The following is a 23445-nucleotide window of genomic DNA, read 5'->3' as shown; positions in this document are numbered from 1 at the left end:
AATCCGCTTTTATATTTGAGACAATCGGGAAGTTACTGCTCAAAGTCTGTTTGAAGGTTTCAACCGTCGGAAACACGACAAAATCGATTTTCCCCGACGTGATGAGGACGAACTCCAACATCAAGCGCCGTTCAAATACTGGTTTTCTAGTGGGAAGTTCCAGAAAGCTAACAAGCTAACATAAAATGTCCACACGGGGTTAAATGTTAGGCTAGGTCTGTGAGGCAAAGGTTGTAGTCATTAAACCACAAAGTGCAACACTGTACTTCCGTCACCCAGTACACTTCATAAGTACACTGTGTACTACCGTAAATTCCAGACTATAATGCGCTACATTTCTTCCTATGGTTTAAACCCTGCGGTTTATAAAGCGGTGCGACTCATTTAGAGATTTTTCTTCGCTGGCAGCCAAAATGCAAATAGTTTTCATAAAACAGATTATTATTTGTGCTATGGCGCCATCTTTTGGAGGAGTTGGCTCATTGCAGGTGAAGGTCCGTAGCAATGGTGTTCAAACTTTTTGACTGGGGGCCCGCATCGGGCTTAAGGACTTTGGCCGTGGGCTGAAAGCGGACTGCATGCAAAGTAACTATATATGACACTATATGCATGTACATATATATGTGTATTTATATACACATTTTATAGTAATATAAAGGATATAAAATGAATAATTACAAAAAATAAATATTAAGAGTATGTGAAAGTTGGACTCCTACCTTGTTTACTTCCTTAAGGTTTGTTAATCAATGAGAAATTTCAAGCAGCTAAAACATGGATAAGAAAGTCTTTAGCTTTTTTCCCATCATGCTTTGTAATGGATTTTCATGTGTGTTGAATTTTGGTACCAGTTTTTTTTCTCCCTGCACTGGAACGAGACAAGTTTGTTTGGATTGGGTCATATAAGTAAATGTAGTACTACTTTAGGGCAGCAACGGTGGAACAGGGGTTAGTGCATGTGCCTCACAATACGTTGGTCCTGGGTTCAATCCCGGGCTCGGGATCTTTCTGGAGTTTGTATGTTCTCCCTGTGACTGCATGGGTTCCCTCCGGCTTCCTCCCACCTCCAAAGACATGCACCTGGGGATAGGCTCCTCCCACCTCCAAAGACATGCACCTGGGGATAGGCCCCTCCCACCTCCAAAGACATGCACCTGGGGATAGGCCACTCCCACCTCCAAAGACATGCACCTGGGGATAGGCCCCTCCCACCTCCAAAGACATGCACCTGGGGATAGGTTGATTGGCAACACTAAATGGTCCCTAGTGTGTGAATGTGAGTGTGAATGTTGTCTGTCTGTGTTAGCCCTGTGATGAGGTGGCGACTTGTCCAGGGTGTACCCCGCCTTCCGCCCGAATGCAGCTGAGATAGGCTCCAGCACCCCCCGCAACCCCCGAACGGGACAAGAAAATGGATGGATGGATGTACTACTTTACTTGAAAGTACACCTAATGGCATTGTGACTTTGGTTGGCCACCAGAGGGCGACAGATAGGCAGCAATCAGACCACTGGATATGTATGAATGATATGGATAGACCAGTCCCGGCTCAAATAGTTTATGGAACTCCTGCTGTCTCGCCCGCGGGCCGTAGTTTGGACATTGTGGTACACAGTACTTTTCTCTGTTCAGTCCTTTCAACCGGACGTGCAAGTGCCGTTCCATCTTCTAGTTTCTACTCGTATGAATTCTCCATTCATCGCTCCAAGCAACGTTTGTAAGTTTTACAATGCAACTAAAACTATTCTTACTCACTAAACCGTCGCATGTGTGACGTCTGTAAGAGTGTTTTCATGCACATTTGTTAGCATTAGCATTAACGTGCTAACATGTTTACGATTGTCTGTGTTGTATATATATAACTTCATTCCCCAAAACGTGACTGTGGAGTTATTGAGTCTGTTTAGCTGAAATTTACAGAATATTTCTGTGTAAATAACTAATTTCACAACGTATATATCTGCGACTTATAGTCCGGTGTGACTAACAACTGGGGAAAAAATATTTCTTCTAAAATGTAATTGGCGCATTCTATAGTCCCCAAGTGGAGGAGTTCAAGTACCTTGTAGTCTTGTTCACGAGTGAGGGAAGAGTGGATCGTGAAATCGACAGGCAGATCGGTGCGGCGTCTTCAGTATTGCGGACGCTGTATCGATCCGTTGTGGTGAAGAAGGAGCTAAGCCGGAAAGCAAAGCTCTCAATTTACCAGTCGATCTAAGTTCCCATCCTCACCTATGGTCATGAGCTTTGGGTTATGATCACGGGTACAAGCAGCCCAAATGAGTTTCCTCTGCCGGGTGGCGGGTCTCTCCCTTAGAAATAGGGTGAGAATCTCGGTCATCTGGGGGGAGCTCAAAGTAAAGCCGCTGTTCCTCCACGTGGAGAGGAGCCAGATGAGGTGGTTAGGGCATCTGGTCAGGATGCCACCCGAACCGCCTCCATAGGGAGGTGTTTAGGGCACGTCCGACAGATAGGAGGCCACGGGGAAGACCCAGGACACGTTGGGAAGACTATGTCTCCCGGCTGGCCTGAGAACGCCTCGGGATCCCCCGGGAAGAGCTGAACCAAGTGGCTGGGGAGAGGGAAGTCTGGGCTTCCCTGGTTAGGCTGCTGCCCACGCGACCCCACCTCGGACAGGCGGAAGATGATGGATGGATGGATGGATTCTATAGTCCAGAAAATACGGTCGTTTTTTGAAAACTCTGACATCGTCGTACTGTCCCGAATTCATAATATTTACTCAATTCTTCTTCTTTTTGTTTTAATGGTGAATTGCAACCACACAGCACACCCTGATGGCAAGATTCAACTAAACAACTAACCGCGCCCTACTGACAGTGCACCGCCTTTTGTACTTCTTAGTGTGAACGCAAAGTGTCGCACTTCTATTGCGTGCCAGTTTTTGCTTTCGAAGCTTTTAAAAGGACATGCATCAGAAGATCCCTGAAAGTCTTTTAATAGCTCCGCCTCCAGAAGTGCCATATCAAACGTCACATTAGCACACAGCTAACGTCTTATTTTGTTGCCTCTAGAGAAAAACATTTTTGTTTATTAAATGTCATGTTGGCCACAAGGCTGGTTTTTGGTGAGGACTTCTGGAATCCGCTGTTATGTTGGAGACAACAACAAGTCTGTTTGAAGGTTTCAACCGCCGCTCCACGTCATTTACGTTAGAATCACAGCGAGGTGAAACAAAGCAAATTGTAAATATTCACATTCTACTTTGCCATAAAAGTTTTAAGCATTAATTTTTAAAGCAGGTCAGCAAAACGTATAATCAGTCATACCGTGAATCAGCTAAAAGCGCTTACAAATCTTTCTTCTACTTCATTAAAAGTTCAAGTTTCCAAGGACAAGAGGAAGTTGACGTACAAAAAATGAGAGAATAAGCTTTAGGGCTGGCGGCCATTTTGGATTGGTTTCTTTCACTTGCTAACAAATTAGCTCGTACACCAAATGGTCCGAATTGTGCTGTTAAGACACGTTGGTAAGATTCTTCATTTTGTGGCTCAAAAGTCCAACTGGAAATTATTTGAAAAAACTAAACCTAGAACCATATCGACTGTTATGATTAGATGTGAGCTAAATGCTAACATCAGCTGGGTTGCCAACCTTCCCTTAAAAATGCAATCATCCTCGTACAGAGAAACACAAACAAGAGTCTAAAAGGGATGCACTTGTTGCCGTGAGAATGAAAAAGAGTTGGTCAAAAGTGGTGAATGACACTGCATTTATATGAACTCTGGGAAGAAGCCCCAAGTCAGCTATTCGGTCCCTCCAGGATTTTGTGGGCTTTTTTTGCGATTGTGGCGCCGTAAAACGTTGCAGACATTATTGCAATGCAAACGTCTCGTTTAAGAGACGACGACAGGAAGTTAGGTGACATACTTTGGTTTAAACCGAGTTAAACTTTGTTTCAAACCGAGTTAAAGACCCTAACAAGACCCTTTAAGAGACTAGAGGAAGTTAGGTGACAAACTTTGTTTCAAACCAAGTTAAACTTTGTTTCAAACCGAGTTAAAGACCCAAACAAGACCCTTTAAGAGACTAGAGGAAGTTAGGTGACATACTTTGGTTTAAACCGAGTTAAACTTTGTTTCAAACCGAGTTAAAGACCCTAACAAGACCCTTTAAGAGACTACAGGAAGTTAGGTGACATACTTTGGTTTAAACTGAGTTAAACTTTGTTTCAAACCGAGTTAAAGACCCTAACAAGACCCTTTAAGAGACTAGAGAACGTTAGGTGACATACTTTGTTTCAAACCAAGTTAAACTTTTGTTCAAACCGAGTTAAAGACCCTTTAAGAGACTAGAGGAAGTTAGGTGACATACTTTGGTTTAAACCGAGTTCAACTTTTGTTCAAACCGAGTTAAAGACCCTAACAAGACCATTTAAGAGACTAGAGGACGTTAGGTGACATACTTTGTTTCAAACCGAGTTAAACTTTGTTTCAAACCGAGTTACAGACCCTAACAAGACCCTTTAAGAGACTAGAGGAAATTAGGTGACATACTTTGTTTCAAACCAAGTTAAACTTAGTTTCAAACCGAGTTAAAGACCCTAACAAGACCCTTTAAGAGACTAGAGGAAATTAGGTGACATACTTTGTTTCAAACCGAGTTAAACTTTTGTTCAAACCGAGTTAAAGACCCTTTAAGAGACTAGAGGAAATTAGGTGACATACTTTGTTTCAAACCGAGTTAAACTTTTGTTCAAACCGAGTTAAAGACCCTTTAAGAGACTAGAGGAAGTTAGGTGACATACTTTGGTTTAAACCGAGTTCAACTTTTGTTCAAACCGAGTTAAAGACCCTAACAAGACCCTTTAAGAGACTAGAGGACGTTAGGTGACATACTTTGTTTCAAACCGAGTTACAGACCCTAACAAGACCCTTTAAGAGACTAGAGGAAGTTAGGTGACATACTTTGTTTCAAACCAAGTTAAACTTAGTTTCAAACCGAGTTAAAGACCCTAACAAGACCCTTTAAGAGACTAGAGGAAATTAGGTGACATACTTTGTTTCAAACCGAGTTAAACTTTTGTTCAAACCGAGTTAAAGACCCTTTAAGAGACTAGAGGAAATTAGGTGACATACTTTGTTTCAAACCGAGTTAAACTTTGTTTCAAACCGAGTTAAAGACCCTAACAAGACCCTTTAAGAGACTAGAGGAAGTTAGGTGACAAACTTTGTTTCAAACCAAGTTAAACTTTGTTTCAAACCGAGTTAAAGACCCTAACAAGACCCTTTAAGAGACTAGAGGAAGTTAGGTGACATACTTTGGTTTAAACCGAGTTAAACTTTGTTTCAAACCGAGTTAAAGACCCTAACAAGACCCTTTAAGAGACTAGAGGAAGTTAGGTGACATACTTTGGTTTAAACCGAGTTAAACTTTGTTTCAAACCGAGTTAAAGACCCTAACAAGACCCTTTAAGAGACTAGAGGAAGTTAGGTGACAAACTTTGTTTCAAACCAAGTTAAACTTTGTTTCAAACCGAGTTAAAGACCCAAACAAGACCCTTTAAGAGACTAGAGGAAGTTAGGTGACATACTTTGGTTTAAACCGAGTTAAACTTTGTTTCAAACCGAGTTAAAGACCCTAACAAGACCCTTTAAGAGACTACAGGAAGTTAGGTGACATACTTTGGTTTAAACTGAGTTAAACTTTGTTTCAAACCGAGTTAAAGACCCTAACAAGACCCTTTAAGAGACTAGAGAACGTTAGGTGACATACTTTGTTTCAAACCAAGTTAAACTTTTGTTCAAACCGAGTTAAAGACCCTTTAAGAGACTAGAGGAAGTTAGGTGACATACTTTGGTTTAAACCGAGTTCAACTTTTGTTCAAACCGAGTTAAAGACCCTAACAAGACCATTTAAGAGACTAGAGGACGTTAGGTGACATACTTTGTTTCAAACCGAGTTAAACTTTGTTTCAAACCGAGTTACAGACCCTAACAAGACCCTTTAAGAGACTAGAGGAAATTAGGTGACATACTTTGTTTCAAACCAAGTTAAACTTAGTTTCAAACCGAGTTAAAGACCCTAACAAGACCCTTTAAGAGACTAGAGGAAATTAGGTGACATACTTTGTTTCAAACCGAGTTAAACTTTTGTTCAAACCGAGTTAAAGACCCTTTAAGAGACTAGAGGAAATTAGGTGACATACTTTGTTTCAAACCGAGTTAAACTTTTGTTCAAACCGAGTTAAAGACCCTTTAAGAGACTAGAGGAAGTTAGGTGACATACTTTGGTTTAAACCGAGTTCAACTTTTGTTCAAACCGAGTTAAAGACCCTAACAAGACCCTTTAAGAGACTAGAGGACGTTAGGTGACATACTTTGTTTCAAACCGAGTTACAGACCCTAACAAGACCCTTTAAGAGACTAGAGGAAGTTAGGTGACATACTTTGTTTCAAACCAAGTTAAACTTAGTTTCAAACCGAGTTAAAGACCCTAACAAGACCCTTTAAGAGACTAGAGGAAATTAGGTGACATACTTTGTTTCAAACCGAGTTAAACTTTTGTTCAAACCGAGTTAAAGACCCTTTAAGAGACTAGAGGAAATTAGGTGACATACTTTGTTTCAAACCGAGTTAAACTTTGTTTCAAACCGAGTTAAAGACCCTAACAAGACCCTTTAAGAGACTAGAGGAAGTTAGGTGACAAACTTTGTTTCAAACCAAGTTAAACTTTGTTTCAAACCGAGTTAAAGACCCTAACAAGACCCTTTAAGAGACTAGAGGAAGTTAGGTGACATACTTTGGTTTAAACCGAGTTAAACTTTGTTTCAAACCGAGTTAAAGACCCTAACAAGACCCTTTAAGAGACTAGAGGAAGTTAGGTGACATACTTTGGTTCAAACCGAGTTAAACTTTGTTTCAAACCGAGTTAAAGACCCTAACAAGACCCTTTAAGAGACTAGAGGAAGTTAGGTGACATACTTTGTTTCAAACCGAGTTAAACTTTGTTTCAAACCGAGTTAAAGACCCTAACAAGACCCTTTAAGAGACTAGAGAACGTTAGGTGACATACTTTGTTTCAAACCAAGTTAAACTTTTGTTCAAACCGAGTTAAAGACCCTTTAAGAGACTAGAGGAAGTTAGGTGACATACTTTGGTTTAAACCGAGTTCAACTTTTGTTCAAACCGAGTTAAAGACCCTAACAAGACCATTTAAGAGACTAGAGGACGTTAGGTGACATACTTTGTTTCAAACCGAGTTAAACTTTGTTTCAAACCGAGTTACAGACCCTAACAAGACCCTTTAAGAGACTAGAGGAAATTAGGTGACATACTTTGTTTCAAACCAAGTTAAACTTAGTTTCAAACCGAGTTAAAGACCCTAACAAGACCCTTTAAGAGACTAGAGGAAATTAGGTGACATACTTTGTTTCAAACCGAGTTAAACTTTTGTTCAAACCGAGTTAAAGACCCTTTAAGAGACTAGAGGAAATTAGGTGACATACTTTGTTTCAAACCGAGTTAAACTTTTGTTCAAACCGAGTTAAAGACCCTTTAAGAGACTAGAGGAAGTTAGGTGACATACTTTGGTTTAAACCGAGTTCAACTTTTGTTCAAACCGAGTTAAAGACCCTAACAAGACCCTTTAAGAGACTAGAGGACGTTAGGTGACATACTTTGTTTCAAACCGAGTTACAGACCCTAACAAGACCCTTTAAGAGACTAGAGGAAGTTAGGTGACATACTTTGTTTCAAACCAAGTTAAACTTAGTTTCAAACCGAGTTAAAGACCCTAACAAGACCCTTTAAGAGACTAGAGGAAATTAGGTGACATACTTTGTTTCAAACCGAGTTAAACTTTTGTTCAAACCGAGTTAAAGACCCTTTAAGAGACTAGAGGAAATTAGGTGACATACTTTGTTTCAAACCGAGTTAAACTTTGTTTCAAACCGAGTTAAAGACCCTAACAAGACCCTTTAAGAGACTAGAGGAAGTTAGGTGACAAACTTTGTTTCAAACCAAGTTAAACTTTGTTTCAAACCGAGTTAAAGACCCTAACAAGACCCTTTAAGAGACTAGAGGAAGTTAGGTGACATACTTTGGTTTAAACCGAGTTAAACTTTGTTTCAAACCGAGTTAAAGACCCTAACAAGACCCTTTAAGAGACTAGAGGAAGTTAGGTGACATACTTTGGTTTAAACCGAGTTAAACTTTGTTTCAAACCGAGTTAAAGACCCTAACAAGACCCTTTAAGAGACTAGAGGAAGTTAGGTGACATACTTTGGTTCAAACCGAGTTAAACTTTGTTTCAAACCGAGTTAAAGACCCTAACAAGACCCTTTAAGAGACTAGAGGAAGTTAGGTGACATACTTTGTTTCAAACCGAGTTAAACTTTGTTTCAAACCGAGTTAAAGACCCTAACAAGACCCTTTAAGAGACTAGAGAACGTTAGGTGACATACTTTGTTTCAAACCAAGTTAAACTTTTGTTCAAACCGAGTTAAAGACCCTTTAAGAGACTAGAGGAAGTTAGGTGACATACTTTGGTTTAAACCGAGTTCAACTTTTGTTCAAACCGAGTTAAAGACCCTAACAAGACCCTTTAAGAGACTAGAGGACGTTAGGTGACATACTTTGTTTCAAACCGAGTTAAACTTTGTTTCAAACCGAGTTACAGACCCTAACAAGACCCTTTAAGAGACTAGAGGAAATTAGGTGACATACTTTGTTTCAAACCAAGTTAAACTTAGTTTCAAACCGAGTTAAAGACCCTAACAAGACCCTTTAAGAGACTAGAGAAAATTAGGTGACATACTTTGTTTCAAACCGAGTTAAACTTTTGTTCAAACCGAGTTAAAGACCCTTTAAGAGACTAGAGGAAATTAGGTGACATACTTTGTTTCAAACCGAGTTAAACTTTTGTTCAAACCGAGTTAAAGACCCTTTAAGAGACTAGAGGAAGTTAGGTGACATACTTTGGTTTAAACCGAGTTCAACTTTTGTTCAAACCGAGTTAAAGACCCTAACAAGACCCTTTAAGAGACTAGAGGACGTTAGGTGACATACTTTGTTTCAAACCGAGTTAAACTTTGTTTCAAACCGAGTTAAAGACCCTAACAAGACCCTTTAAGAGACTAGAGGAAGTTAGGTGACATACTTTGTTTCAAACCAAGTTAAACTTAGTTTCAAACCGAGTTAAAGACCCTAACAAGACCCTTTAAGAGACTAGAGGAAATTAGGTGACATACTTTGTTTCAAACAGAGTTAAACTTTTGTTCAAACCGAGTTAAAGACCCTTTAAGAGACTAGAGGAAGTTAGGTGACATACTTTGGTTTAAACCGAGTTCAACTTTTGTTCAAACCGAGTTAAAGACCCTAACAAGACCCTTTAAGAGACTAGAGGACGTTAGGTGACATACTTTGTTTCAAACCAAGTTAAACTTAGTTTCAAACCGAGTTAAAGACCCTAACAAGACCCTTTAAGAGACTAGAGGAAATTAGGTGACATACTTTGTTTCAAACCGAGTTAAACTTTTGTTCAAACCGAGTTAAAGACCCTTTAAGAGACTAGAGGAAATTAGGTGACATACTTTGTTTCAAACCGAGTTAAACTTTGTTTCAAACCGAGTTAAAGACCCTAACAAGACCCTTTAAGAGAAGGGTGAAGAAGTTAGGTGACAAACTTTGTTTCAAACCAAGTTAAACTTTGTTTCAAACTGAGTTAAAGACCCTAACAAGACCCTTTAAGAGACTAGAGGAAGTTAGGTGACATACTTTGGTTTAAACCGAGTTAAACTTTGTTTCAAACCGAGTTAAAGACCCTAACAAGACCCTTTAAGAGACTAGAGGAAGTTAGGTGACATACTTTGGTTTAAACCGAGTTAAACTTTGTTTCAAACCGAGTTAAAGACCCTAACAAGACCCTTTAAGAGACTAGAGGAAGTTAGGTGACATACTTTGGTTCAAACCGAGTTAAACTTTGTTTCAAACCGAGTTAAAGACCCTAACAAGACCCTTTAAGAGACTAGAGGAAGTTAGGTGACATACTTTGTTTCAAACCGAGTTAAACTTTGTTTCAAACCGAGTTAAAGACCCTAACAAGACCCTTTAAGAGACTACAGGAAGTTAGGTGACATACTTTGTTTCAAACCGAGTTAAACTTTGTTTCAAACCGAGTTAAAGACCCTAACAAGACCCTTTAAGAGACTAGAGAACGTTAGGTGACATACTTTGTTTCAAACCAAGTTAAAGACCCTTTAAGAGACTAGAGGAAGTTAGGTGACATACTTTGGTTTAAACCGAGTTCAACTTTTGTTCAAACCGAGTTAAAGACCCTAACAAGACCCTTTAAGAGACTAGAGGACGTTAGGTGACATACTTTGTTTCAAACCGAGTTAAACTTTGTTTCAAACCGAGTTACAGACCCTAACAAGACCCTTTAAGAGACTAGAGGAAGTTAGGTGACATACTTTGTTTCAAACCAAGTTAAACTTAGTTTCAAACCGAGTTAAAGACCCTAACAAGACCCTTTAAGAGACTAGAGAAAATTAGGTGACATACTTTGTTTCAAACCGAGTTAAACTTTTGTTCAAACCGAGTTAAAGACCCTTTAAGAGACTAGAGGAAATTAGGTGACATACTTTGTTTCAAACCGAGTTAAACTTTGTTTCAAACCGAGTTAAAGACCCTAACAAGACCCTTTAAGAGACTAGAGGAAGTTAGGTGACAAACTTTGTTTCAAACCAAGTTAAACTTTGTTTCAAACCGAGTTAAAGACCCTAACAAGACCCTTTAAGAGACTAGAGGAAGTTAGGTGACATACTTTGGTTTAAACCGAGTTAAACTTTGTTTCAAACCGAGTTAAAGACCCTAACAAGACCCTTTAAGAGACTAGAGGAAGTTAGGTGACATACTTTGGTTTAAACCGAGTTAAACTTTGTTTCAAACCGAGTTAAAGACCCTAACAAGACCCTTTAAGAGACTACAGGAAGTTAGGTGACATACTTTGGTTTAAACTGAGTTAAACTTTGTTTCAAACCGAGTTAAAGACCCTAACAAGACCCTTTAAGAGACTAGAGAACGTTAGGTGACATACTTTGTTTCAAACCAAGTTAAACTTTTGTTCAAACCGAGTTAAAGACCCTTTAAGAGACTAGAGGAAGTTAGGTGACATACTTTGGTTTAAACCGAGTTCAACTTTTGTTCAAATCGAGTTAAAGACCCTAACAAGACCATTTAAGAGACTAGAGGACGTTAGGTGACATACTTTGTTTCAAACCGAGTTAAACTTTGTTTCAAACCGAGTTACAGACCCTAACAAGACCCTTTAAGAGACTAGAGGAAATTAGGTGACATACTTTGTTTCAAACCAAGTTAAACTTAGTTTCAAACCGAGTTAAAGACCCTAACAAGACCCTTTAAGAGACTAGAGAAAATTAGGTGACATACTTTGTTTCAAACCGAGTTAAACTTTTGTTCAAACCGAGTTAAAGACCCTTTAAGAGACTAGAGGAAATTAGGTGACATACTTTGTTTCAAACCGAGTTAAACTTTGTTTCAAACCGAGTTAAAGACCCTAACAAGACCCTTTAAGAGACTAGAGGAAGTTAGGTGACAAACTTTGTTTCAAACCAAGTTAAACTTTGTTTCAAACCGAGTTAAAGACCCTAACAAGACCCTTTAAGAGACTAGAGGAAGTTAGGTGACATACTTTGGTTTAAACCGAGTTAAACTTTGTTTCAAACCGAGTTAAAGACCCTAACAAGACCCTTTAAGAGACTAGAGGAAGTTAGGTGACATACTTTGGTTTAAACCGAGTTAAACTTTGTTTCAAACCGAGTTAAAGACCCTAACAAGACCCTTTAAGAGACTAGAGGAAGTTAGGTGACAAACTTTGTTTCAAACCAAGTTAAACTTTGTTTCAAACCGAGTTAAAGACCCTAACAAGACCCTTTAAGAGACTAGAGGAAGTTAGGTGACATACTTTGGTTTAAACCGAGTTAAACTTTGTTTCAAACCGAGTTAAAGACCCTAACAAGACCCTTTAAGAGACTACAGGAAGTTAGGTGACATACTTTGGTTTAAACTGAGTTAAACTTTGTTTCAAACCGAGTTAAAGACCCTAACAAGACCCTTTAAGAGACTAGAGAACGTTAGGTGACATACTTTGTTTCAAACCAAGTTAAACTTTTGTTCAAACCGAGTTAAAGACCCTTTAAGAGACTAGAGGAAGTTAGGTGACATACTTTGGTTTAAACCGAGTTCAACTTTTGTTCAAATCGAGTTAAAGACCCTAACAAGACCATTTAAGAGACTAGAGGACGTTAGGTGACATACTTTGTTTGAAACCGAGTTAAACTTTGTTTCAAACCGAGTTACAGACCCTAACAAGACCCTTTAAGAGACTAGAGGAAATTAGGTGACATACTTTGTTTCAAACCAAGTTAAACTTAGTTTCAAACCGAGTTAAAGACCCTAACAAGACCCTTTAAGAGACTAGAGGAAATTAGGTGACATACTTTGTTTCAAACCGAGTTAAACTTTTGTTCAAACCGAGTTAAAGACCCTTTAAGAGACTAGAGGAAATTAGGTGACATACTTTGTTTCAAACCAAGTTAAACTTTTGTTCAAACCGAGTTAAAGACCCTTTAAGAGACTAGAGGAAGTTAGGTGACATACTTTGGTTTAAACCGAGTTCAACTTTTGTTCAAACCGAGTTAAAGACCCTAACAAGACCCTTTAAGAGACTAGAGGACGTTAGGTGACATACTTTGTTTCAAACCGAGTTACAGACCCTAACAAGACCCTTTAAGAGACTAGAGGAAGTTAGGTGACATACTTTGTTTCAAACCAAGTTAAACTTAGTTTCAAACCGAGTTAAAGACCCTAACAAGACCCTTTAAGAGACTAGAGGAAATTAGGTGACATACTTTGTTTCAAACCGAGTTAAACTTTTGTTCAAACCGAGTTAAAGACCCTTTAAGAGACTAGAGGGAATTAGGTGACATACTTTGTTTCAAACCGAGTTAAACTTTGTTTCAAACCGAGTTAAAGACCCTAACAAGACCCTTTAAGAGACTAGAGGAAGTTAGGTGACAAACTTTGTTTCAAACCAAGTTAAACTTTGTTTCAAACCGAGTTAAAGACCCTAACAAGACCCTTTAAGAGACTAGAGGAAGTTAGGTGACATACTTTGGTTTAAACCGAGTTAAACTTTGTTTCAAACCGAGTTAAAGACCCTAACAAGACCCTTTAAGAGACTAGAGGAAGTTAGGTGACATACTTTGGTTTAAACCGAGTTAAACTTTGTTTCAAACCGAGTTAAAGACCCTAACAAGACCCTTTAAGAGACTAGAGGAAGTTAGGTGACATAATTTGGTTCAAATCGAGTTAAACTTTGTTTCAAACCGAGTTAAAGACCCTAACAAGACCCTTTAAGAGACTAGAGGAAGTTAGGTGACATACTTTGTTTCAAACCGAGTTAAACTTTGTTTCAAACCGAGTTAAAGACCCTAACAAGACCCTTTAAGAGACTACAGGAAGTTAGGTGACATACTTTGGTTTAAACTGAGTTAAACTTTGTTTCAAACCGAGTTAAAGACCCTAACAAGACCCTTTAAGAGACTAGAGAACGTTAGGTGACATACTTTGTTTCAAACCAAGTTAAACTTTTGTTCAAACCGAGTTAAAGACCCTTTAAGAGACTAGAGGAAGTTAGGTGACATACTTTGGTTTAAACCGAGTTCAACTTTTGTTCAAACCGAGTTAAAGACCCTAACAAGACCCTTTAAGAGACTAGAGGACGTTAGGTGACATACTTTGTTTCAAACCGAGTTAAACTTTGTTTCAAACCGAGTTACAGACCCTAACAAGACCCTTTAAGAGACTAGAGGAAATTAGGTGACATACTTTGTTTCAAACCAAGTTAAACTTAGTTTCAAACCGAGTTAAAGACCCTAACAAGACCCTTTAAGAGACTAGAGAAAATTAGGTGACATACTTTGTTTCAAACCGAGTTAAACTTTTGTTCAAACCGAGTTAAAGACCCTTTAAGAGACTAGAGGAAATTAGGTGACATACTTTGTTTCAAACCGAGTTAAACTTTTGTTCAAACCGAGTTAAAGACCCTTTAAGAGACTAGAGGAAGTTAGGTGACATACTTTGGTTTAAACCGAGTTCAACTTTTGTTCAAACCGAGTTAAAGACCCTAACAAGACCCTTTAAGAGACTAGAGGACGTTAGGTGACATACTTTGTTTCAAACCGAGTTAAACTTTGTTTCAAACCGAGTTACAGACCCTAACAAGACCCTTTAAGAGACTAGAGGAAGTTAGGTGACATACTTTGTTTCAAACCAAGTTAAACTTAGTTTCAAACCGAGTTAAAGACCCTAACAAGACCCTTTAAGAGACTAGAGGAAATTAGGTGACATACTTTGTTTCAAACAGAGTTAAACTTTTGTTCAAACCGAGTTAAAGACCCTTTAAGAGACTAGAGGAAGTTAGGTGACATACTTTGGTTTAAACCGAGTTCAACTTTTGTTCAAACCGAGTTAAAGACCCTAACAAGACCCTTTAAGAGACTAGAGGACGTTAGGTGACATACTTTGTTTCAAACCAAGTTAAACTTAGTTTCAAACCGAGTTAAAGACCCTAACAAGACCCTTTAAGAGACTAGAGGAAATTAGGTGACATACTTTGTTTCAAACCGAGTTAAACTTTGTTTCAAACCGAGTTAAAGACCCTAACAAGACCCTTTAAGAGACTAGAGGAAGTTAGGTGACAAACTTTGTTTCAAACCAAGTTAAACTTTGTTTCAAACCGAGTTAAAGACCCTAACAAGACCCTTTAAGAGACTAGAGGAAGTTAGGTGACATACTTTGGTTTAAACCGAGTTAAACTTTGTTTCAAACCGAGTTAAAGACCCTAACAAGACCCTTTAAGAGACTAGAGGAAGTTAGGTGACATACTTTGGTTCAAACCGAGTTAAACTTTGTTTCAAACCGAGTTAAAGACCCTAACAAGACCCTTTAAGAGACTAGAGGAAGTTAGGTGACATACTTTGTTTCAAACCGAGTTAAACTTTGTTTCAAACCGAGTTAAAGACCCTAACAAGACCCTTTAAGAGACTACAGGAAGTTAGGTGACATACTTTGGTTTAAACTGAGTTAAACTTTGTTTCAAACCGAGTTAAAGACCCTAACAAGACCCTTTAAGAGACTAGAGAACGTTAGGTGACATACTTTGTTTCAAACCAAGTTAAACTTTTGTTCAAACCGAGTTAAAGACCCTTTAAGAGACTAGAGGAAGTTAGGTGACATACTTTGGTTTAAACCGAGTTCAACTTTTGTTCAAACCGAGTTAAAGACCCTAACAAGACCCTTTAAGAGACTAGAGGACGTTAGGTGACATACTTTGTTTCAAACCGAGTTAAACTTTGTTTCAAACCGAGTTACAGACCCTAACAAGACCCTTTAAGAGACTAGAGGAAGTTAGGTGACATACTTTGTTTCAAACCAAGTTAAACTTAGTTTCAAACCGAGTTAAAGACCCTAACAAGACCCTTTAAGAGACTAGAGGAAATTAGGTGACATACTTTGTTTCAAACCGAGTTAAACTTTTGTTCAAACCGAGTTAAAGACCCTTTAAGAGACTAGAGGAAATTAGGTGACATACTTTGTTTCAAACCGAGTTAAACTTTGTTTCAAACCGAGTTAAAGACCCTAACAAGACCCTTTAAGAGACTAGAGGAAGTTAGGTGACAAACTTTGTTTCAAACCAAGTTAAACTTTGTTTCAAACCGAGTTAAAGACCCTAACAAGACCCTTTAAGAGACTAGAGGAAGTTAGGTGACATACTTTGGTTTAAACCGAGTTAAACTTTGTTTCAAACCGAGTTAAAGACCCTAACAAGACCCTTTAAGAGACTAGAGGAAGTTAGGTGACATACTTTGGTTTAAACCGAGTTAAACTTTGTTTCAAACCGAGTTAAAGACCCTAACAAGACCCTTTAAGAGACTAGAGGAAGTTAGGTGACATACTTTGGTTCAAACCGAGTTAAACTTTGTTTCAAACCGAGTTAAAGACCCTAACAAGACCCTTTAAGAGACTAGAGGAAGTTAGGTGACATACTTTGTTTCAAACCGAGTTAAACTTTGTTTCAAACCGAGTTAAAGACCCTAACAAGACCCTTTAAGAGACTAGAGGAAATTAGGTGACATACTTTGTTTCAAACCGAGTTAAACTTTTGTTCAAACCGAGTTAAAGACCCTTTAAGAGACTAGAGGAAATTAGGTGACATACTTTGTTTAAAACCGAGTTAAACTTTTGTTCAAACCGAGTTAAAGACCCTTTAAGAGACTAGAGGAAGTTAGGTGACATACTTTGGTTTAAACCGAGTTCAACTTTTGTTCAAACCGAGTTAAAGACCCTAACAAGACCCTTTAAGAGACTAGAGGATGTTAGGTGACATACTTTGTTTCAAACCGAGTTAAACTTTGTTTCAAACCGAGTTACAGACCCTAACAAGACCCTTTAAGAGACTAGAGGAAGTTAGGTGACATACTTTGTTTCAAACCAAGTTAAACTTAGTTTCAAACCGAGTTAAAGACCCTAACAAGACCCTTTAAGAGACTAGAGGAAATTAGGTGACATACTTTGTTTCAAACAGAGTTAAACTTTTGTTCAAACCGAGTTAAAGACCCTTTAAGAGACTAGAGGAAGTTAGGTGACATACTTTGTTTCAAACCGAGTTAAACTTTTGTTCAAACCGAGTTAAAGACCCTTTAAGAGACTAGAGGAAGTTAGGTGACATACTTTGTTTCAAACCGAGTTAAACTTTTGTTCAAACCGAGTTAAAGACCCTTTAAGAGACTAGAGGAAATTAGGTGACATACTTTGTTTCAAACCGAGTTCAACTTTTGTTCAAACCGAGTTAAAGACCCTAACAAGACCCTTTAAGAGACTAGAGGACGTTAGGTGACATACTTTGTTTCAAACCGAGTTAAACTTTGTTTCAAACCGAGTTACAGACCCTAACAAGACCCTTTAAGAGACTAGAGGAAGTTAGGTGACATACTTTGTTTCAAACCAAGTTAAACTTAGTTTCAAACCGAGTTAAAGACCCTAACAAGACCCTTTAAGAGACTAGAGGAAATTAGGTGACATACTTTGTTTCAAACAGAGTTAAACTTTTGTTCAAACCGAGTTAAAGACCCTTTAAGAGACTAGAGGAAGTTAGGTGACATACTTTGTTTCAAACCGAGTTAAACTTTTGTTCAAACCGAGTTAAAGACCCTTTAAGAGACTAGAGGAAGTTAGGTGACATACTTTGTTTCAAACCGAGTTAAACTTTTGTTCAAACCGAGTTAAAGACCCTTTAAGAGACTAGAGGAAATTAGGTGACATACTTTGTTTCAAACCGAGTTAAACTTTTGTTCAAACCGAGTTAAAGACCCTTTAAGAGACTAGAGGAAATTAGGTGACATACTTTGTTTCAAACCGAGTTAAACTTTTGTTCAAACCGAGTTAAAGACCCTTTAAGAGACTACAGGAAGTTAGGTGACATACTTTGTTTCAAACCGAGTTAAAGACCCTAACAAGACCCCTTAAGAGACTAGAGGAAGTTAGGTCCATTTTTTGACACCCCTAACAATGAATTATAATGACAGAAATACATTTGTGGACGATCATGTTTATTTTACACCTGAAAAGTGTTGCAACACATTTGTATGGAAGTAGCATTGTCTCACATCAATTTATATACATCAATATGATATTAATACATATGCATATATTAATAAATAAACAAATACAAATGTGATATACAAAGAAATAATTTGTATAAATAAACGCGTATTTGTAAATATATTTTTGAGATTTCAAAATATATACAAATATAATTTATAAATATAAAAATGTGACATACAAATAAATCAAGAATTTGTATAAATAAACGTGTATTTGTAAACATTTTTTTGAGATTTGAATATAAATATGCTTGATTTTGTATTTGTATTGAATTTGCATATGTGGATCGCTTTTTTGCTTTTGTGTCGATGAGACATTCCTCCCACAAACCAGATGCACAAATACATGTGACCTACACACTCCCCTGAACAACCAGCAGAGGGCACTGGTCAGACACCGGCGAGCCAATCAGAGGCACACTCGGGAGGGTCATATGATGATTGATATGTGATGATGATTTGACACACTTTGCACTGATATGAGATCAGTATCTACATCGGGACGAGGTCATTAAACGGCATTGATACAATAAAATAAGTAGCTAGCACGGTCTTTCAGATTAACTGGATGGATTAGCATGAACTAATACAACGCTAACTTTAGCTAGCTCAGGCCCGTTGTGCGTTCTCTCTGTAAAGACGTGGATTGTTTTTGTGCAGACAACTCCGGGCATTTTGCATGTAATGCATATAATGCTCTGTGACCCAGACCGCTCTGGCTGCAGTGCCCTATTTACAAACATGCGTTTATTTGTACAAATTATTTATTTATTTGTATATAAAATTTGTATTTGTATAATTATTAATATATGCATATGTATTAATATTATATTGATATATATAAGTTGATGTGAGACAATGCTACTTCCATACATTTAGCGCCGCACGTTCAGGACATTTGTGAACTGTTGAGAGCGATCTATAACAGGTAAATGTGTTACGGCGCATGCGCATGCCACCGTTTATTCCCCAGCACGTGCCGCGGAGAGCACCGCTGGACACGCCCCTACACCCTCCGCTTCTGCTGCAGCCGCGCCCTTGCAAGACTGCGCGCAATCAGGAATCAACACACCTGCACTTGATGAGAGTCCACGCTATAAGAGCCAGCGTGTCCTGAGATCAAGTGCTAGAACGTAGTTCTCTGTTTACAGTAAGCTATAACATCTCTGGCTCTTCTCCTTGTTACTCGCTTTCAGTGTCCTTCCGCCCTTGTGCTCATTTGTCTCTTGTTGTCTTCCTTGTCCCTTTACATACTCAGTGGCCTAGTGGTTAGATTGTCTGCCCTGAGATCGGTAGGTTGTGAGTTCAAACCCCAGCCGAGTCATACCAAAGACTATAAAAATGGGACCCATTACCTCCCTGCTTGGCACTCAGCATCAAGGGTTGGAATTGGGGTTGAAGCACCAAAAATGATTCCCGGGCGCGGCACCGCTGCTGCCCACTGCTCCCCTCACCTCCCAGGGGGTGAACAAGGGGATGGGTCAAATGCAGAAGACAAATTTCACCACACCTAGTGTGTGTGTGTGACAATCATTGGTACTTTAACTTTTACTTTGTCCCGCAGTATTCCCTGCGTCTTTTTGGATTCGAGCTGTGCGCCTCGCTTTCCTGGACTTCCCCCTGGATCTTGATTGCCTCCCCGGATAAGGACCTCTCGCTCGGACATGGACCCTGACGCTTCCGCACGTCTGCACACCATCCAGCAAGGCTCCCGTTTGGTTGCGGCTTAGACCCTCGAGTTCCGCACCCAAGCAACACACAGCGAGTGAAGAGACAAGGCGTTTCAAAGCGCTTTCAGGAGAGGACTGAGCGAGACTATTAATGATGGCTTGCACAGAGACCGACCTACCTTGTGCTTTGATCACACCGCCATGTTTCAGCCTATACCTCCGTCCGTGCCAGCAGGAACACATGCAGCTGGGCAGGTCACGCCTGGCGGCTGAGGAGAAGGAGAGGAGATTCAGGCAGCGCTTCTGCGGGCTGGCAAGGCACCCAAACCAGGCTCACCAGCAAGGGGGATTTTGGTGAGCCACACTTCAGTTCCCCAGACTAAGAGGGACCCGGGCATTCTCTTCCTTTTGACACTAAGCAAGCGGAGGAAATGCACGTAACATTTCTTTGTCATTTGGACAAGGGGGCGGGGCTGGATTTGCCGTGCTCCGCCCACGTCCTCTGGTAGGAAAAAGTCAGTCACCGCTTTCGAAAGAGAGGGTTGAAAAACTAAAAAACTTGCGTGACGTGCCCGCGTCCCAGGGTCCTCGGATGTCACGCGAGCGCAGGAGTCCGTCAGAGGAGGCTCTTCCTGGCGACCCTGTCCTGGAGCTCTAAGACTCTGACCGTGGGGGCCTACCTGGATTCCGGAGCGGACGAGAGCTTTATTGACCACGAGTTTGCCCGCCAAGCAGGAATTACCCTCATTCCGCTTGAGACTTTCCTTCCTATCCCCTCGGGCCCATCAAGCATCGCACAGAGCCCCTATCTCTGACCCTTTCGGGGAACCACATCGAGACCATAAGCCTCTGGGTGCTCGATTCTCTTGTCGCCCCTCTTGTCCTCGGGCGCTCATGGCTCAGGCAACACGACCCACATATTTCTTGGTCCACGGGCAAGGTCCTTGCCTGGAGCACTGCCTGCCACGCACACTGCCTAAGGTCGTCAGTTCCTCCGGTCAGCAGGTCCAAACCCATCTCTTCAGGGTTCCCGCGGCCTATCATGACCTAGCAGCTGTTTTTGACAAGGAACGTGCGCTTTGTCTCCCCCCCCGCACAGACCCTATGACTGCGCCATTGATCTGCTACCCAACACTGTCCTTCCCTCCAGCCGGCTGTACAATCTGTCTCTACCTGAGAAACAAGCCATGAAGGACTACATCTCTGAATCCCTCGCCTCAGGAATCATCACCGCCTTGAAGTCCCCGGTGGCAGCAGGCTTCTTCTTTGTGGGCAAGAAGGATGGTTCTTTGAGGCCGTGCATCGACTACCAGCATCTAAACTGCATAACTGTCAAGAATAAGTATCCCCTACCTCTCCTGAGCTCCTCTTTCGAGCCCCTCGCTCCTGACACTATTTTCAGCAAGCTTGATCTCCGCAATGCCTATTCCCTGGTACGAATCAAGGAGGGTGATGAATGGAAGACGGCCTTCAACACTCATTTCGGACACTTTGAGTACAAAGGTGATGCCATTCGGACTTACTAATGCCCCGGCTGTCTTCCAGGCTTTAGTCAATGACGTTTTGCGGGACATGCTGGACCGTTTTGTTGTCGTATACCTTGATGACATACTTATTTTTCCCAGAACCTGCAGGAGCACCAGCGACATGTCCGCCTGGTCCGACAACGCCTACTGGAAAAACGGTTGTTTGTCAAGGCGGAGAAATGTGAGTTCCACGCACATCTGTTTGATTTTTGGGCTTTGTCGTTGAAAAGGGTCACATCAGAGCGGATCCCAAGAAGATTGAGGCGGTGTTGGAGTGGCCCCAACCCACCAACTGTACGGAACTGATTCGCTGGATTTTACCGGCGTTTCATCCGGGACTTCAGTAACGTAGCTGCACCTCTCCATGCTCTCACCTCTACCAGCCTTCCATTTCAGTAGACCAGGGAGGCCTTCAAGGGCCTGAAGGAGAGTTTTGTCTCCGCTCCGGTCCTCATTCATCCCGACACGGACAATTCCTTTATCGTGGAGGTGGACGCGTGGAATTCAGGGATTCGGGCGGTGCTCTCCCAGCGCTCCCATACCGACAAGCTTATACACCCTTGTGCATTCTTCTCCAGGCGCCTCTCTCCGGCTGAGCAGAATTATGATGCCGGTAATAGAGAGCTGCTGGCTGGAGGGAGCCAGACACCAGTTCCAGGTCTTGACGGACCACCGCAACCTGCTCCATATTCGTTCTGCCAGGAGGCTTAACGACCGTTTTGATTACACTCTCTCGTTTAGGCCAGGCTCCTGCAACACGAAGGCTAATGCCCTCTCCCGGCAGTTCACGGAAGAGCCCACCTGCACGGCAACAGCGGAACCCATCCTTCCTCCTGCCCGGATAGTGGGCATGGTCACCTGGGAAGTGGAGGACCAAATAAGGACCGCCCTGCGCTCTAAGGTGGCGGACCTCCCAACAAGCTGTTCGTACCCCGGGAACGTTGACCCAAGGTGTTGGACTAGGGCTATTCCAGCCTCTTCTCCTGCCATCCGGGGTTCCAACGCTCTCTATCCTTCATCCGACGGCAATTCTGGTGGCCGTCAATGGCATCCGACACCCGTGAGTTCATTGCCGCTTGCCCCACATGCTCCCACAATAAGGCTTCCCACAGGCCGCCGGCGGGCCTCCTGTGCCCCATACCTGTCCCTGGCCGTCCTTGGTCCCACATCGTTTTGGACTTGACGGGATTCCCCGTGTCCCGAGGTAATACCACTATACTAACCATAGTCGACCGATTTTCCAAGGACGCACATTTTGTTCCCCTTCCCAAGCTTCCCTCCTCCGACGAAACTGCTGATCTCCTCACCCTGCATGTAGTCAAACAACATGGTATCCCGGTGGATATCGTCTGATTGTGGCCCCCAGTTCACTTCCCGGGTGTGGCAGGCCTTCTGCAAGGGGATCAGGGCTACGGTCAGCCTCACCTCAGGGTATCATCCCCAGAGCAACGAGCATGCGGAAAGGGCCAACCAATGCGTTGAGACCATGCTGCGTTGTGTTGCTGCCCGCCAGCCCGCCTCCTGGAGCAAGTACTTGCCTTGGGTCGAGTATGCGTACAACGCTATGAAGAGTTTAGCTACTGGTGTGTCCCCCTTTGAATGTTTCCTGGGCTATAAACCCCCTATGTTTTCCCAACAGGAGGTCGAAACGGCAGTCCCCTCCACCAACGTTGTCATAGTGTTTGGAGGACCGCCCGTGCTGCCCTTATGAAGGCCTCTGAAAGGATGCGCCGCAGTGCCATCCTATCAGCCTGGACAACAGGTGATGTTACGGGCCAAGGACCTTCACCTTCAGGTACCCTCCCGGAAATTGGCACCTCGCTATGTCGGGCTATATTCTGTGGAGGCCATATTAAATCCTGCCTCCGTAAGATTGTCTCTCCAGCTTTCTATGAAGAGGCACCCTGTTTGCCATGTATCCCAGCTCAAGCCTGTGGCAGACAGCCCCCTCTCTCCCCCTGCCCCCCTCTCCTAGGCTCCTTGAAAGTGGTGACCCAGTTTGGACTGTAAAGGAGATCCTCAGGGTCCGTTGGCAGGGTAGGGGCTTGGTATACCTGGTCGACTGGGAGGGGTATGGACCGGAGGACCAATCTTGGGTATCGCACTCCTACGTTGCTGACCCCTCCCTGTTGGAGGAGTTCTACCGGGCTAACCCTGAGTCTCCCTGTTGCTCGTCGGGAGCCTCGCATAAGGAAGGGGGTACTGTTACGGCCCGTGCACATGCCATCATTCATTCCCCAGCACGCGCTAAAGCTATACTTTCTGTCACCGTGCCGTCTCCTTCCCCCGCCTTACCTAAAAAATGTTGTTTATAGGTCAGGAGTGCAAATGAAAATGCGTTTTAATTTGTCTTACCTTAGATAAATAAAGCTTGAATAAATATATAAATACATGGCAACTAGGACCCTTGCTGTGGTTAAGTGTTTAAAAGTTTACACATTACCCAGAAGGCTCAGCGTCGTAGACAGGAACCGGAAGTCGGTAAGGTACACGTAAAAAAAGCAGTTGTGCCGTTTGAGCAAGAAATAGTTGATATATTGTTGTT

At 41.5% G+C, this 23445-nt stretch overlaps 2 protein-coding genes across 3 annotated transcripts in view; both read right to left on the bottom strand.

The window, feature by feature from the left end:
• Positions 1 to 23445, bottom strand: part of lrch1 (leucine-rich repeats and calponin homology (CH) domain containing 1) — a 195004-nt gene that overhangs the window by 6456 nt on the left and 165103 nt on the right. Inside the window, exon 19 of one of the 2 annotated variants that reach the window (XM_062068760.1) lies at positions 19554 to 19643. The exons of the other annotated variant lie outside the window; for it this stretch is intronic. Within the exon in view, the coding sequence (XP_061924744.1) occupies positions 19581 to 19643 (63 nt within the window). The 3' untranslated portion in view covers positions 19554 to 19580. The remainder of the gene's footprint in view (positions 1 to 19553; positions 19644 to 23445) is intronic. 2 annotated transcript variants of the gene reach the window in all.
• The window catches only part of LOC133664257 (uncharacterized), a 265732-nt gene that overhangs the window by 113155 nt on the left and 129132 nt on the right, over positions 1 to 23445 (bottom strand). The window lies entirely within an intron of this gene.

This window comes from Entelurus aequoreus, linkage group LG14 (assembly GCF_033978785.1).
Source record: "Entelurus aequoreus isolate RoL-2023_Sb linkage group LG14, RoL_Eaeq_v1.1, whole genome shotgun sequence".
Lineage (NCBI taxonomy): Eukaryota > Metazoa > Chordata > Actinopteri > Syngnathiformes > Syngnathidae > Entelurus > Entelurus aequoreus.
Note: the sequence above shows the minus strand (reverse complement) of the source record. Positions and strands in the feature narration are given on the sequence as shown.